This window comes from Eucyclogobius newberryi, unplaced genomic scaffold (assembly GCF_026437365.1).
Source record: "Eucyclogobius newberryi isolate DKJ021-1_F unplaced genomic scaffold, fEucNew1.0.hap1 SCAF_14, whole genome shotgun sequence".
NCBI lineage: Eukaryota > Metazoa > Chordata > Actinopteri > Gobiiformes > Gobiidae > Eucyclogobius > Eucyclogobius newberryi.
The window spans coordinates 16,393,506-16,410,766 of record NW_027315768.1 but is presented as its reverse complement, the minus strand read 5'-3'; the positions used below and the strand labels follow the sequence as shown (position 1 = coordinate 16,410,766).

The 17,261-nt window shown below is 40.9% G+C and overlaps 2 protein-coding genes across 2 annotated transcripts in view; both read right to left on the bottom strand.

Annotated features, from left to right (window-relative positions):
• The window catches only part of LOC140359567 (ribosyldihydronicotinamide dehydrogenase [quinone]-like), a 71,568-nt gene that overhangs the window by 38,430 nt on the left and 15,877 nt on the right, over positions 1-17,261 (bottom strand). The gene's annotated exons all lie outside the window — the stretch shown is intronic.
• On the bottom strand, positions 10,272-15,296 carry ackr3a (atypical chemokine receptor 3a). The gene is made up of 2 exons (XM_072444542.1): positions 15,210-15,296; positions 10,272-12,452 (listed from the first exon to the last, which is right to left on the bottom strand). Exon 2 carries the CDS (start codon positions 12,399-12,401, stop codon positions 11,259-11,261), a length of 1,143 nt encoding a protein of 380 aa, XP_072300643.1. The 5' UTR covers positions 12,402-12,452; positions 15,210-15,296; the 3' UTR covers positions 10,272-11,258.

The following is a 17,261-nucleotide window of genomic DNA, read 5'->3' as shown; positions in this document are numbered from 1 at the left end:
AATTACTGCTGGGCTAAGTGCAACAATGGGATGTTTGTGAGGAGCAGTTGGGGAAATGCCACACAGACAGGGGTAAAAAGCGAAAAATAGACTTTGAAATGGACTGAAAATCCCAGCTGAGGTATTTTTCTAACAAAGATTGATTCTGGCTTCGTGCTGTGTTACCCATGTGACCTCATAATGGAATCAGCAGGTGAGCTGAATGAATAATATATATATGACAAATCTATTGCATTTATTCATTCATTTGCTCCCTGCACATTGGGGGATGTTTTCCATAAAATGTCTTTAAATATTCAAGTGTCTTATAATGATATTTAATGGTTTCCAGATGAAACTCATTGAAGTTTTGAGATCCTCACCGCACTAAACACTCTGTAGTGTGCAAGTGCATGTAAGGAGCGGCTTTAGAAAACACTTTGCTGCTTCAGAAGTACTAGACTTAGATTTTAAAGGTGCATTATGTAACTTTCTGCTTGTTCCAATAGATATGTTATACTAAATGTTCCGCCGTATGGTATTAAACTTATCTATCTCCATGGAGACAGGCAAGTAATGCCAGGTTACAGTTCAGATCTGTGCAGAGGTGCCAATCATAATAAGAATGTGTGTTTTTCAAGGTATTTTTGGACAATAAAAACAGACTTGAAATTAAAATAAATACTGGAAAGATTCCTTTTAAAAGTAATAAACATGATTATTTAAATCATAATTGAAATCACATGCTTCTTAGGCTTTATTGGACAGGACGGTAGTATGAAGTGGGGATGGGGGAAGGATAATCAGCCTATTGTTGGAGCCTGAATCAAACTCTGGACGGTGCAGCCGGCTGCACATGGAGCCTTATTATCCTGCTGAACCATATGCTCCATGTGCAGCCGGCCGAGTGCCACAAAGTCATTATTATTCATTCATAACATTTATTATCTTAGAGGAATAGAAAATGAAAAGAACAAAGAGATGAAATTAAAGTAGATGACATTTCTCACAGAAAGAGAAATAGTAGATTTGTGAGTAACTTTTCCACTCAAAGAAACACGTACATGCTCAGTGAACGCACTTATGGGGTTATTGTTATCTTGAATACTTGACTGCACTATTTTTTTAATCGATTAGAACAATAACCAACATTGTGATCCAAATTTGATTAATTTCACAACCCTACTTTTGAATTATTATTATTATTATTATTATTATTATTACTACTATTGTGGGATATAAATTATTTGTTGCAAAATACTTTTCCCCAAGCACAAGAACGAGTTCAGAATCACTAATGTGTATATCGTTTGTTTGAATAGATTGAATTGCATTTAGAATATAGAGCCTTTCAATAGATTCAAGTTCATCTGGGCCTAGACTCTTATTATTGGTGGCATACAAAAACATAACTGCATATTTTGTGGTAGATCTACATGAGAGAACAGATTTTTCCACACATTTCTTGGCAAGCAAGTTGCTACATTTCCCAACTACTTTCCCAACGTGTGAGCTTGAGGTGTGAATAATGCAACTTAATATGGCAAGTTGTGGTTCAGGGAAACCATGTTGATCCCTTCTTTTGTTTTATTTTTTTCTTAGGAATGCCAGAGTGTGACCCCAGACAGGCACCACACGGGATATTTGTCTTTGGAAACAGACAAAACATTGTGCAAAGCTAAAAAGTTGGTATTTTATAATCACTTCAGCGCGACAGATAATTCCTACTTTCAATTTTATCGCTACAAACTGTCAGCTAACATACAAGTGTGTTCTGTCATTTTGTCTCAGAAGCTGTGTAGGCTATCATTACCTGTAGTTTACCTCAAAGGGCTCTCCTTAAGTCATTCATTAAGCCTGTAGGGCCAACAGAGAGGGAAAGAGGAGAAGAAAAACAGTGAATTACAAGCGTAAACAGACTGTAGTTCTGTAACATGCTGCCTCCTGGCTCCACCGTGTTTTGTGTCATCAGGATGATTAACTGTGCACACTACATCAGACATGAAAGAGTAAATATGTGCATTTTGTGATTAAACATGTACCAGGTAACCAATGGACCAGTGGTTCTCAAACTTACCACCAAAGAAAAGCTTTCCAAGTATCACCAGATCCCATCCAGGTCCAAAGCAGGGCTATTTCAGGTCTAAACTAGAGCTAAAACCGGTCTAAAGTAGGACTAAACTAGGACTAAAGCACAACTACGTTGCGATTCATCTCATTTCTCCCTGCCCACTTTTACTTCCGACTACTACAGATCAACACTTTCATTGTTTTGGCCTTTTTGGTTAAGAGGAAATTCCGATCATTTCAATGCAGAAATAGAGAAAAATGTCACTGCAAAAATATTATACAAAGTAGGTCGATTTTTGTACACCAACAAGTCAGCAATGCACTGTTTCTGGCTTGAGCATGACTTTGTTGTCTGTGTAGAACTTATTTGTGGTCAAGTTGTATGCAAAATCATACACACATGCATAATAAATGGTGGCGCCCATGACAACTAACTCCAAAATCCAAATAAAAATGTAGCCAACACTACACCTGAAGAAGAGTCCGCGCACCTCCAGAACAAGCTCGCATAGCACCAATGGTACTCGGGTAGCAGGAAATCGCATGAAATCGCAGCAAACTGAGCTGCACAGGGTGGTATTTCTAATAATGAAATCATATTAATGTTAATTCTAGCAACAGCTCTTGAGTCAGTTAGTGACACCAGCCAACAGGGAAGTCGTTTACGAGGTTGTTGCTGTGGTGGTAAAGATAATTAGGTGGGATTGGAATCAATTTCACTCTTTTATATTTGAACGTTTTTCCAAAATGAGGGACAATGAGAAGAACATCACAAAGACTTTCAGCGTAATGTAGTATACTGTCCTGTAATGATACTCCTGTACAGTTTTGCAGTGTGTTCTTTTCAGAGCCTTTAAGCAGCTGCCTTTCTTCCCTAACACATTTCCACAATCCCCTTCTACCCCGAGTGCAGCCGATCTACTTGAGGTTGAAACAATAGCGACACCTTAACAGACAAACACTGAACTGAAATGAATGAGGTGAGTGTAAAAGCGTGGACCTGTAGACTGGCCGCCCAAGTGTCTCCTGCCCTTTACACGGTCGGATCTGGAGTAGATTAAACCTGCCCTCGATGGGCCGTGGCATGCTTTACGAGGGTTATCATCATCTGAGCGGCGCAACGCATTATTCAAGATCTGAAAGTGCTCGAAAAAAGTGGGGGCATAAATACTGTAAATGTATGACGCATACTGTACAGAACTACTCATCTTTTTGGCATGTATTATCATGTGGATAAGCTGGTCCACATGATTAATGCACATACACTTTTCTTGGGTTTCCATGCTTTTTGGAGACATTACATTGACTTGAATTAGTTTTCTAACCATAATTACTAACGTAAATTAATGTATATCTATATTGTGAAAGATTTTTTCTTTTTTTTAATATATATATAAAAAACAATATATATATATATATATATTTATATATATATATATATATATATATATATATATATATATATATATATATATATTATCTTTATACTTTGTATTTTATTTTATTTTTATCTTTATTATTTTCCCCCTCCATCCCTTGTTGGGAAATGGGAGGTTTTGTTCTATTGAGATTTTTTAAAACTAAATATTTTTAAACTTCCCACAAGTTATCTGTCCTTTTCCTCTGTATCTACCTGCGTTGCAACAATGAAATTTCCTCATGTGTGGACAATAAAGGATTATCTTATCTTATCTTATTTACCTCATGGGGACCTGTTTTTCGACGGAATATTTGCAGAAAATGTAAAATGTGTTCTGCTAGCATACAGTGTCAAATAATACGGACAAATTTGCTCTAAATTAATTTGTTTATTAGGCAAATTGAGGTCTATTATTTAAACTTCTCATATTGGGATATAGCTTGAAAAAGAGATACAAATTCACTGGTAATAACCAACAGCCTTTTATAACACTGTGGTGGCTCTACTAAGCACACGTCAAAGAAAGCAGTAGAAGTTGAATTATTGGGACCCTCTAACTTTGAAGACTGGAGCCCGCTCTGTTCTGTCTTTTCACAGCTTTCTCTAGCAGAACCTCCACGAGAGTCCAGACCTCGCTTTGATGGATCTGTTGTCAGCACATAAACCAGCTCCACCTAATGTTATCAGCACGGCCTGAGAAGGTTAAATAAACCACCAATCTAGATAAATAAATGTGAGCAATCAGTGTGGGCCGATCCTGCAACTGGTCTGTACCACTGCACTTGAACTACACATCTGTCCAACATCTGCTCCCTGCTCGCTCGCTCTTCACACTGATGAAGAGCTAAACCAACCATATCATTTCCTCAGCATTTGCACTGAAAACTCCCTTTGAGCGATGGCAGCTTTTTATGATTCATTAATAATTCAAGAGTGCAAAGTACAATGCGCTGATTCTCTTGCGGCTAACCTGGCAACCCTCACATCCCGCGCCTCGTTGAACTCATTATAAAGGTGAGGGAATTGGCCAAAAATAATGTTTGTCTGTTTAAAAACTGTGAAATAATTGCTTCCCTGGTTTCGAATGGCCAACCTTACCTCTCACCTCCACCATGTTTTGTCTTTCATAAATATTATCTAGTCATAGGGCAACACGCTATAATTTCATGATAAAATAAAGAGCTTGACTTTGTTTGGCCCGTTTCCTCGGCTCGCAAAATAAAAAAACACAGCGTTATGCACCCCGCAGAGTCAACCGTGATAAGGTTTCTGAGGTCCGACCTGCTGCGATTGTCTGTCCGACACATCCTGCATGAGAAAATAATAATGGGAACGCAGGAAATCAATGTCGAATCATAACTGGCAACGTGTAAAAGGAAGCAAAACACTTGACAGCGTCTGAGTGAGCCAAGGTAAACACAAGCTGTGCTCTGGAGCAGCGAGGAGTCCACACGCTTTTGTACCAGACGTCTGTGTGGATCATATGAGCATCTGGAAGTAAGATTATCAATGAAGCTTACACAAATATCAAGCCATATTTAATTTGTTTTTCGGATTACTTTCAACCACTCTTGATCCATTGTGTCAGGGAAATTGAAAAATCATATGAAAAACTTGACTTCACTGCAAATCATCTGTTGCAGTAATCTTATGTTGTCATGATAAGCTCCTAACATTTAAAACTCAATAGATCATAAGGAAACAGCTAGATTTTGACACCACGATGAAAATAAAAACACACATTAAACCATGAAACTTTCAGCATAACAATGTAGTTGTTTCTTTATTAAAGGTCCATTGTGTAACTTTTCTAGAGGACGGTCTGTCACCTGCTTGTCTCCCTTTAATCAAACTCTAAAATGTCTTCATATTGTGACTCCTGTGGGTTCTGTTGTGTGTTCAAAGTGCAGTTTTTGGTGGACAGACTAGAACATACAAAGAACGTGTTACAATTGCATGTTAAAATACTTGATCATTGTATTTTAGGTACTGCAAAAAGTGTTTTGTAGTTTTGATTTGAGAGTTGAGGCATGAAAATGGATATAAGGAGGTGCCGATATAAGCAGTGTTTGATCCCTGAGCGGAAAGTTTTGAAATTGGTGCCAAACTTTGACTTTCACTAGCAAGGACCACGTCACAACAATGGAATATGAGAGCATGTTTATTGATAATAGGGATGATGGATCGATGATAGTTGGCTGGGTGGAGACTCAGGATGGGGGCTCCGTCTCGGGTGATCAGCTGATTCAGAACCCGCCCTTCCTTTAGATGGTTAAAGTGAAGATGATAGAGACATGAGGTGGGAGGGTGACGTGGAGAGAACAGAGACAACAAGAGATGCTGGGATAGGCCTGTATAAATAGGGCCTCTGGGTAATTAGAGGTGTGGTTAAAGAGTGGAGGCGTGGTTGCTGGAGGAATAAGAGGTTGAGGCGTGGTCCTGCCCCCAAACCTTAGTCAATGATTAACAATCTTCAACTACATTTACTGTCAAAGCAAATTAAAAAAACTGTAATAAGGAAGCTCGTAATGAAGTGGGTAAGTGAGCAAAAACTTTGGATTGCTCCAAACTGTTTATCTCTTAAAAGTACCAATGTCTACAATATTTATCGATCCAGGCCTTTGTTTTAAGAGTAACAAATGTGTAAATTCTTATTATCGACAAACAGTTGTTAGCTCTAAGGTCAACTCATATTATCAATTCAAGCCACTTTGTCTTTATTCTTATCCCATGGAAATCGATAAAAGGAAAGCTTCTCCTATTTAAAGTGATTGCTGATCAGCACAGCACTGTGTTTTCAAATCAGCTGTTAGTTAAACTGCTTGGACCCGGAAGGGATGTCACACTTATTGATCCCATTGCGTGAAATGCTTTATCGTTAAAGCCGGGGTACCAGAGTTACAAACCATGAAAGAAGGAAGTGTTTAGGAGGTATATAAATCTATCTAACTAGCGGTAGTTCCGAGCTCTCACAAACCCTTTAGTATGTCACTAGCATTAACATCGCACAGCTTTGGACAGAAAAGTGAAGCAGGGTTGATCCCCCTTGCACAGCCAATCATCCCATAAAGTGACTCACATGGCTTTGTGTTACATGTTTTGGAGTAGTAAAATATTTTATAATTGGATAAAAATAGCGTGCAGCGGCCTGATTATGTCATAAAGTTTTACAATTTACTTTGTGTGTAAAAAACTTAATTTACTCCATAGAGACAAGAAAGTGGTGATCCCTCCTCCAAAAAAGTCCCATATAGTGCAGCTTTAACAGTACCATGTTGTCTTATACTTGCTCCGATACAGTATATACATGAATCAACTATCCAGGAAAGTAAAATAAATAAGCTTGTTTTAGTATTAAATAGTATCATGATTTGATTTGGTTTTAGGAGCTGACCTTTATGTTTTTTTGTTTTTTTGTTTCCAAAGTCACAATGTCCGTGTGACTTTGTGACTGGTGGGGGCCAGTGGCGCCAATGCCTTGTTCTAAATGCAGAGTGCAGTGGTCAGGGAACAGGCTGGACATGACGTGGAACTCTGTAAATTACTAGTCTGGCGTTCCATTACTGTCAGTGTGGAGCGGGACACTTAACACCTCTGACTAATTGTGTCTTGTAGCCATCGTATTGTTGTCCTGTCTGACTAAAAGAGAAATTTGAACCTATTATCCTGTCGAGATTAAAATGGCTATTTAAAAGCTGGTGCCTTGTGGCTGGATTGTGTATGTTTCTACAGTGTAATTTATACTTCATAGTACAAGTCATAGATAGTATTACTCATCTGAAGTGCTTGTGCTGGTGTATTCCATCTTGTTGATTTACCCCCAGACACTACTATCATGTTGTTAATGTGCTCTGTATTTACTTTTCAACAAGGAAATAAAAACCTGCCTATTGAAATATATGTGCAATATGTTTCTACAAAGAATAATAGGTGTCCCATTGCTGTAGAGGGCGGTGAAAGAATGGGATTTATAGTTCCACTGAGATGCTACAGCAAAGTGTTCAGCTGAAAATATGCTGCTCTGGGACTGTAAATATTTCCAGGTGATAGATAAAACTACCTCCGCCTCACAGCCTTCTCCAGACCTTGCTTCACATTATCAGTATGGATTAGGTATACAAGCAGTGAAGTTCCTCTTTTTTAGCGCTCATGGGTGTATAAAAGAAGTGTGTGAAATGTTGCGCCAGTTTAACAAAGTCCAGTTAATAGTTTGATCTACTTATTCTTCTAAAATGCCATGAACACCCAGTCCAAGAACAACATTTGCTCTTAAATGTAATATCCTCAATGATTTTAATAGATGGAGTAATTATCAGATAACAACTTGACTGAATGTTTGTAAGGAAAGAGTAGGAGAACAGTCATTTTTTTTCATTATAAATAGGCAAACAGAACAACAGCGAGTGTGAAGACAAAGAAAATACAAAAAATAACCCCCCCCCACATGTATTGGTCTCATCTGATCCATTTAAGTTGAGGTATCCATCAGTCATTTCCATTGTTGGAGTTTTGCGTCTGAGATTCAGTGTTTTAAGGTCAAATGGAGTCTGCTGTGCCTCATTAAGCTCAGTCCAATATTTATGAACATTGTAGTGAACATGATAGTGATTAATAACTTGCGCTGGTCCAAATGTAATATTATTATCACATTTTAAGAACTGATAGTCGATCAGTCCACCCTCTAAAGTTAAATTATACTGCAAAACTGTTAAATATTATAAAGAAACCCAAAGGCAAGCCTAGAATATACAGTCCATGCAAAGTAGTTTTGTGATTAATATAGTGGAAGAACTTTACATTTTCTATTTTTGGTAACTATAAATCATTGTTCGGTGTTTGATACTATCTCATTAGTCACTTGTGAACCTGCCAGAGCGGCTCATTACAGTGACGCACACAACTTTCCAATCAGAGTGTCCAATCAGACTTCCTGCAGAACTACATTGTCCGTAGGGCCACAGTGATGAAGATTTTAACTACCGCAATCTTTGGACGGCAACTCAAGCGGAAAGCCCTTAACAGGTGCCAGGAGCAGGAGACGTGGACAATTAAAATCTCTGCTCCGGCCTTTGTATTGTTCAGGGACAGTGACTCCTTTGCCTTTGACTCGAAAAGAGAGGATTAAATGCACAAAAGAACACAAAGAGGTTTAGAACTAGCTTTGTGCGCCCAGATTGAGCTTAAATTGGTGGTAGCTGTGAAGGGGCGGAAGTCCGGTGAAGAAGACAAACTGTGCTTGTGGCGCGGTCAGACGAGCTCAGACATCTGATGGGCAAAAGGTCACGTCTCAGAAGCAAACAAAAAAGAACAAGGAGCAAAGTGGAAGGTGACAGCTGCGCGGCAACAGGAAATCGGCACAGAGAGACATTTGTGCCGTGTAAGCAAACGACGGCAGACAGATAAAACACATGAGGAGTTTAAAGGCGAAAAGACGCGGCCAGGGGACCGGGTCAAAAGCAGAGGTTTACTGTGGGGTCATCGGGGGTCATAGGTCAGCGAGCGAGTCACAGGAGTAGCAAGAGGGGAGAGCTGGCTTTGACCGGCACAAAGGAAAGAAAGAGCCAGCTGAGATGAAGGGGGGACTTAAGTCTTCAAAGTGATCAATGGTGAAGAGTCAAACAGGTGGCGGCCTATGGACACCTACTGCCCTAAAAAGAGTGCGCTGGACAGGGACCAGGCTGGACAGGGACCAGGCTGGACAGGGACCAGGCTGGACAGGGACCAGGCTGGACAGGGACATGACGTGAACCTCTGTAAATGACTAGTTCTTCTATTATAGTCAGTGTGGAGACAGATACTTAAAACCTGTGACTAAGTACACCGAGTCCCTTCCCCTTTTGTCCAGCGTGACTAAACTGAGAAACGTGAGCCTATTGTCCAGTAGAGATTGAAAATGCTATTTAAAACGCCATTGTAGTGTTATTAATAATATCAGTGAACATTAGCTGTGGTTTCATGGCATGTGGTTGTGCACAGCCATCTGTTTCTCCAAAGGCTCACTCAGCAGTGTGGACCTGGTGAGGACTTACAAGCCCCCTGAGATGTGGTAGTGCCAGTTATGAGCATGTCTGGGGAATGACAACATCCTAGTGATTTAGCGGGACGGACCATCTGGCAAGTCAAGTTCAGCATTAGTTTGATTGAAAAGGTTTAAAGACAATAATCTATCTTTGCGTGAACTGGAACGAAAAATTAAAATGAGCGTTTTCTGGATCTTAACGGTATGTTCTGGTTCCTATGTCATATGTTTTGTTGATTGCCTTGTCATTCACCAATCAATTATTCTTTTGGAAATTTCAAATGATCTGTTTTGTGTTATTTAGCTCATGACTTTACTATTATTATATACCACACTGTTCTAATACATCCTGGGTTCATTACTTCTTTACTAAACCAATTAAGGTGATGCCAAACTTTGACTTTCATCTTTCTTTAATATTTCACAGCGCGGTATGGTGTCTGTAACGAGAAGCCTCCACATTTCACAGACCTGTACTTCAAACATCATTTGAGAAATACATTGACATAATGCTTGTGACAGAAAGTGCATTTGTGCCTGATCCTGCAGATCCAGGGTTTAATCCGCTGTATAGGCTCCAGATGTGGGCAACCGCATGAGGCTGTAAAGTTTTACCTCTAGTTTAGTGCCGTTTGTTTTGGGTAAATTAAGTAAAAGCTTTTCTGAAACTCGGCCCACAGGAGCTTCTCACTTACGAACTACATTTATTGAGTTCACGGCGCAGAGAAAATGAAGATGCAAGACTATTTCTGATTTATGAGAAGAAAATACGGTGAGCCAAAATACATTTTTCAGTATTTAATATATAAAAAACACATGTTGTACAGTACATTACAAAAGGGAATCCATCTGTTCTTGTCTTTTCAATCACAACATCAGGTTGTTTCAGTGTAAAAGCAGACTCGTGTAACCAATCCAATGACACAATGTTGTATGTCTGCAAATCAAAAGGATTATGTCTTCCTACTGCAGAAAGTGGGTAAACAGTTAAAAGGTTGTGTTGAGCGTAGACACATGCACAACTCTGACGCTATGCTGTGATGTATTCTTTATTTGGTCCTCGATAAACACTTAGTCATTGCACGCCCGAGTGGTAAAGCTATTCATTTGTGATGTTTGGTCAAAAGACTTCAAGCTATCAATGGCCTGCGAGATTAAAACCACATGCATATAAATATTATTTGCAGATTGACCATGTAAGTTCAGCAGTTCCAGCGGATGCCTCCCAGCATTAGGAGGAAGTTTTAATTTTCCCCTGCTCTTTGCCAAAAAATTAAAGATTTGACATTAGGGTGCATACAACAGCTCCATGAAATAATTTACATATGAAATAATAGGTAACATGAGGTTGTTGAGGACAGCAGCTCTACAACCCTGAGCTAAGCAGTGGCTCTACCAAAACAATGAGGCAGCTACGTAAGAGAATGGTGTACAGCACTGTGGAGACACCAGTGTTACAAGTTTGGCTATAAAAGATACACGTCTATAAATACAAGTGAATACATATCTGAAAAAAAACATCACTTTTTAAGTACAAGGGCTAACATTCATTCACACACAAAACATGTACACAATTACAGTCACTGTTTTGCATAAGGAAGAGTGACAACATCTGATTTTTATTAGCTTAACTGCCTTCTAAGTGCTTCTGATTCAGTCTGATATCCAGTTTTCAAGATATGAAAGGAAATTCAGTAATTTTCTGTACAAGTCACTGATGATTTTGACAGTGCATATGAAATGCTAGTTGGTTGGTAGTTTTTACTCCATTTAGATTTGGGGTGAATTGTCCACAGCCACCGCCGAGTACTCTGTGTCAGACACGTTTGACGTCTCGATCAGCCTCGCCAACCCTGTCCGTGTGGAGTATTTAAAGATGAATGCCTTCATGAGGTCGTAGCGGTAGTTCCTGTTGATAAAGTTGTAGAGGATGGGGTTGAAACAGCAGTGGAGCAGGGACAGGCACTGGGTGAGGTGTAGAGCCACATACAGGACATTCTCCAAACCGCAGGTGAGGGGCAGCAGGCCGAGTTGGGATAGAGCATCTGCAAACAGGACACTGTGGTAAGGGCCCCAGCATCCGAGGAAGACGACGATGTAAGCAAGGATTACTCTTCGACTGACGCGACGCTCTTGCTCCACACTGGTTGAAGGTTCAGCTGAAGAGGAGCGTTTGAATGTGCGGGCTAAAAGAGTGTAAAACACAGCAATAATCGGGAACGGCAGGACGAAGCCAAGCAGGATGAAGCTCAACTGAACTCCAACCATCCAATCTCTAGGGTTCTCTTCTGGGTAGACCGGGCGGCACAGCATCAAATCCCCATGTGAAGACTTAACCGTGTGAAGGAAGTAGGTGTCAGGCAGACTAGCGACAAATGCTAACAGCCAAACTCCCACACATGCAGCACGGCGCACCAGCTTCCTTCTCGCTCCTCCATCGCTGTCGGCGTGATTGGTGACACTGAAGTAGCGGTCCACGCTCATGCACGCCAGGAAGAAGATACTGCCAAAAAGGTTGACTGAAAACATCAGGTGCGTGAGCTTGCAGGCTATCTCTCCAAAGGGCCAGTGACCGTGCTGCGCCAGAGAGCTGACCCAAATGGGCAGAGTGGCACACACGCACAGATCGGCGACAGCTAAGTGTGCAATGTACATGTGCGTCTCGTGTCGAGGGGTGGAGTCTCGTTGGGCGCGGATGTTCACCCAAAGGACTAAGGCGTTGGCGGCCAGACCGATGATGAAGATAAAGGAGTAGAGCACGCACATGGAGATGAGGAGGGCACTGCGGTTGAAGGCGGTGGCGCACACCGTTGTGTCCACGCTGGAGATGTTCCCCAGGTGTTCTGAGATGTTGAAGTCACTGGAGGTCAGGGACTCCCACAGGTCCTCCAGTTCGCTGGTGCTCAAGCTCATTTTGCAGGGCTGGCAGAAGAGCACGGACCGTTCTTCTGATGGGGTTACTTCCTGTAAAAACAAACACGACATTGATTTATTTTATGCAACATAACACTTTCATTGACATTAGTGATAAAAATATGGATTTTGTTGTAGGTTTTATGCCAGTTTCCTTCTTCAACGCTGGTCTCCTTGTTTTGTAGATTGTTTTCGACCCCGTGCGACTGGTTTCATGCAACTTTACATCATCTTCTCAAGTAATTTGGTGGTTGAAGCTACCGTTATTTTTGTAGTTAATCTCTGGGTATCCAATTTAAAAAGCAATTTTCCGTCACATTTGCTTGCACCCTCTGGACATTGACTGCTTGAGCTAATAAAACATGAAGTACCTGCGGTCTGCCACCAGATCCTGAAGAATCTTAATGTGGTTAGCTTGTTCAAACAGCCCAGTCAGGGCCGCATACAGGCACGATGTTGTCGTGTCACAAACCTAAGCAATCTTTGTGAGTGATGTCCAATCAAAGGGGCCGTACAATAAATGTTTACATTAGCTCCACCGGTGCAGAGTGCAGATTGGACACAAGGAGGTAGGGTTGAGAAATCTATACACAAACTATTTCCGGAGCGTTTTGGGCATTCCGAGATAAAGCTCTGGTCAAGGGTGGGAAATTGGATGCCACTTTGAGGAATGTTTTCCTTAACTAGCTTCTTATAATAATAAAATATACCTCATCTTTTCTGGAGGCAAAGCTGAGGAGCAGTCACCATGTGTATGATCAAAGAAACAGCAGGTTATAGGTTCAAAATGTCCTTTTACAACATCTGTGACTAATAAGACGGAGGTATGTGCTCATAATTTCACATGCCCTACATGTGTAGAGGAACAAAAGGTGGCCCAAGTCATTTGCAGGATCACAGCGGGCTATTCGGCATTCATAAAACCACGTATAATGCCGCTTTTATTCCTAAGGTTAGGGTTAAAAAGTCTGTCGCTGCATGGCTCTGTCTGGCTTGTCTTCACAAGTCTGAACTGTGACGTCTCTCTCTCCATGTCCCTGCTCTAACTGTGGGTTAGCTGCACTGGTGAAGGTTCAGAGGTGAGAGATAATAGATCAAAAGCAGAACACGAGTGGCTTAACCTGCACGGCCTGGACTGATATGTGTACACCCGGAGAATAAGTTGTGTTCAGACAGCCGTGGGGTGCTTGACACCTCGTCCCGTGTATGGGTCAGTGACCAGAGGGTGACACAGCACGACCACGAGGAGTGAAACAAGAGCACCAGTGCATCTGTCTGAGAGAGGCTTGTTTAGACGGGAGAGAAAAAGCAACAACCTTTTATTTAGGAACACACGTTGTTGGAGTGTCTGTATGTCCAGGGTTGATTTATAGATATTCAACACACTTTGATACAAAAATAAAAGTTTCCAATACCTTCAAAGAAAAGTTTCAACTTTTAAAAAGCAATGGTGGGTTACAGTTTTCTAACTTCCTCATCAAACTAGAGACCCCAAAGATATTAAATCAATATATTATTGTGGATTTGTCATGGCACCACTGATAGGAGTGGACTGTGGTACACACTGTGGTCACGTAGTCTCAGAAAGTTAAAAAAATATATATCTATATTCACCCTGGGGAAAAAATATTTCTTGTCTGAGTTTTCTTCCGAAACCACACCGGGTTTCTGAATAATTGCATGTTTTAAATGAATGTTTATTTCTCTTTTGCAATACTATCTGATTCAGACTGTGATGTGTCAGTAGTGGAAGTGATGTAACATATTTAGAGAAAATCCTAATTAAAGAGTTCTGGGGGTAAATCCACATTTATTTATTTATTTTTTTAAGAGCACTCTTTCACATCTGTAGAAGTAGATTCAGGGCTGTGAAGCCTATAAAGCTGTGGAATCCATCACCACTTATTGTCATAAGACTTGTGGGGTTTTTGTATGCAGAGATAATCCTTCACAATGGTCTCTGTCTAATTCCCTTCATATTATATGGAAAATACCTGTGGGTGCCAGGTAGCCCCACAGGCTTCTAGTAATTAACCCTTTTAACACCCAGTCCATCTGATAAAGTAGCTGCACACAGCCCATCGCGAGCTCTGTATGCGCGAGCGCATCTGCCTCTGCCTCCCCCGTCCCAAGACTCGAGCCTCCACTTTCAAATGAGCTCAAACGGCTTTTTGTATTTCAATACACAGACAATAAAAGCGTTTGAAGGCTAGTTTCTTGTGCTAATGGGACCGACAGGCGCAGTGCAGGTGCAGCGTGTTTGCCCGACTTTCTCCCTCAGTCTCACCCTGTTTACATTCTTTATCCTTTAGTTAGGATGAAATCTTTTGAACGGACACGTCAGGTTTCAGAGCGGCCTGAGCATAGGAGACATTAACACTTGCGTCATTGCGCACGAGCGCCAAAGCAGAGGAACATCCCAGTGCAGCTCAACGCAAACATGCATTGTTGGCATTGTTGGTATTGTTGGTATTGTTGATTTCTATCTGTTGGAGACAGACTTATCTGATGTCACCCAGAATACAGTAGCCCGGCTTAGTGCGTGAATGGGGCGCAAATACACTGCGGCGAGTGGATAGAGAGTGGCTCAAGTGTTAGTAATGCGGGAGTAAACCGGCTTTTACTTTTCCTCCAACAAAAGATGACAAAAGCCACGGCCGCTTTTTGTACGAAGCGTGTTATGTTTTCATTTGACAAAGTCGGTTTAGCTCCAAAACTCATTTAGAGCTCTAGGATAATGCCCCATAGAAGCGTATGGAACAATCTCCACAAAAATCAAACTAAAGTTAAATATGGAAGTCTGCTTACCTTGTGTTATTTTTCCAAAGAGGGAATATCCTTTGTTCTTTAGTTGAATGTACAGTTGAAGTAATAGGCTACAGTGCACCGCTGTGTACTCTGCGCTCTGCGGCTCCTTAAATGAATCTGAGCCGCGCGTCTGCGCCTCTCGCTGCACTTGCTGAAACTCAGAGAGCTACGCCTCCGGGGCTGGACCAGCTCTAATGCATTATTGACATGGCATCACCCCAATAAACTGTGCGTAAACGCACTGCCATTAGAGTTTCGACAAGACTTCTGTGCGACCGGGTTGCGTCACTACTCGGCCGATAGTAATGCGCTATATTTATATATTTATTATGCGCTACATATCATATAAACTATTGTAGGCTAATAGTTTAAAGTTAGATAAGACTATTAAAAAATAGATCGATAAATAGAAGGGGTTTCACAACAGAATTATATTATGACTGCTAAAATGGCAATACATACAAAATGCATAACAAGTTATACTAAACATTTCATATTGCCAATATGTTTTATATGTTTTACTGAGTAAAACCTAGTGAGACTACTTTGAACAAATTTAAGATGTATTGTTCATCAACTAGATAATGTGCCCATTAATTCTAATTTGGCAACTAAAATCAAAGTCATAACTCACATTTTGTGTGCATCATTATGATCTTTGCTACGTTGCAGGCAGCACAATACACAGACTCAGAGTCACAGTGTAAAAGGGCTGTGGCTGTCTGCACCCATGACTCGCCCTCTGTCACCTAAATATGAAACCAGATCTGCAGACACCAGTCAACCACATCAACTGTCCCATGCTTCCACCCAAAACCAACATGAGCTGAACCGTTTTCAACCAGACCACTAAAGGTGACCGCGCACACCTGCCCCAACTGTCACTGTTACAAATGATGCACTTTATTTCAATGAGGACAAAAGGATCAATTAGAGAGCCATTTTACGAACAAATTTGTCTTCATTTTCAACTTTTCCTACTGCTGTCCTATCACCCACCTTCTAGAATGATTGAATATATATATTATGTGCATATTTCTTTGTGTTTTACACCAGTCACTCCACCTAACAGGGCAGACTATAACTTGGGATTAATGAATCAAGCCATTAAACATTTGCTATCGGGCTCAGGAGATACATTCATGGCTCATTCTATGGCTTATCGAGCTTACTCAATAAAAATGTATTCAAACTTCAAAAAGGTCAGGACCTTATTATTATTAGATTCAATTGCTATAGTTTGATTAATAGTGGTGAATAAATGCTGCTATGGTGAGATAATTTCATTGTTCCTTTTTATTACCCGCACATCCTTTAACACAAAGCTCTTTGGTTTTCTTCTCCCACAGGAGCAATTAACCCGACGTTCAACCCTTCTAAGCTGCAACACCAGGCCATTCCAAAACACCACCCTAATCTTTATAGCATCGCCAAATCACCAAAACATGCTTTGATGGTGTTCATTTGTGACAGAAATGGGCTTTTGATGTCCTCACCTCCCAGTATTGTTTTAACCAGGTACAATGTGTCCGCCGTGTTTGCTCAGGAAGAAGATACGCAGCGATCGGTACGGTTCACCCCTCTGAAGTTTATTATGACGGTACGCGCTGCATTCTCCCTGATGAAATACAACCAGCAGGCCACTCTGACCTCATTACCAACCAGGGAAATGTGGTGAGTTTCTCCGAGGCCTCTGAACGGGTTACCACTACGCACGCACACCCATTGTCCTCCCTATCAGCAGCATCGGAGGGGGTTGTAAGACTGCCTGATAAGCATTCATAAGCGGCTGCCAACCACAGTTCTATACAGGGCTATACCTCATTCACAGGCGGTGGTGGGAACTGTGCGAGATCAAGTCACATTTTAATTAGATGTCATATATTTTCACTATTGGCTGTATATTTGAAATGCTTAAGCTATGTGGGATCGGTTGACATGGCGAAACTAAGTAAATACAGCGATGCAAAGTTTTAGAGGCTGAAAATCCTCCTTAAAACAATTACTGTTGGCAATTACATCAGCCAAAGATTCTTGGAAAAGTTGGAAGGT

Excerpts from the sequence above, each read along its gene's own strand:
- ackr3a (XM_072444542.1), bottom strand. The coding sequence starts at position 12,401 with ATGAGCTTGAGCACCAGCGAACTGGAGGACCTGTGGGAGTCCCTGACC.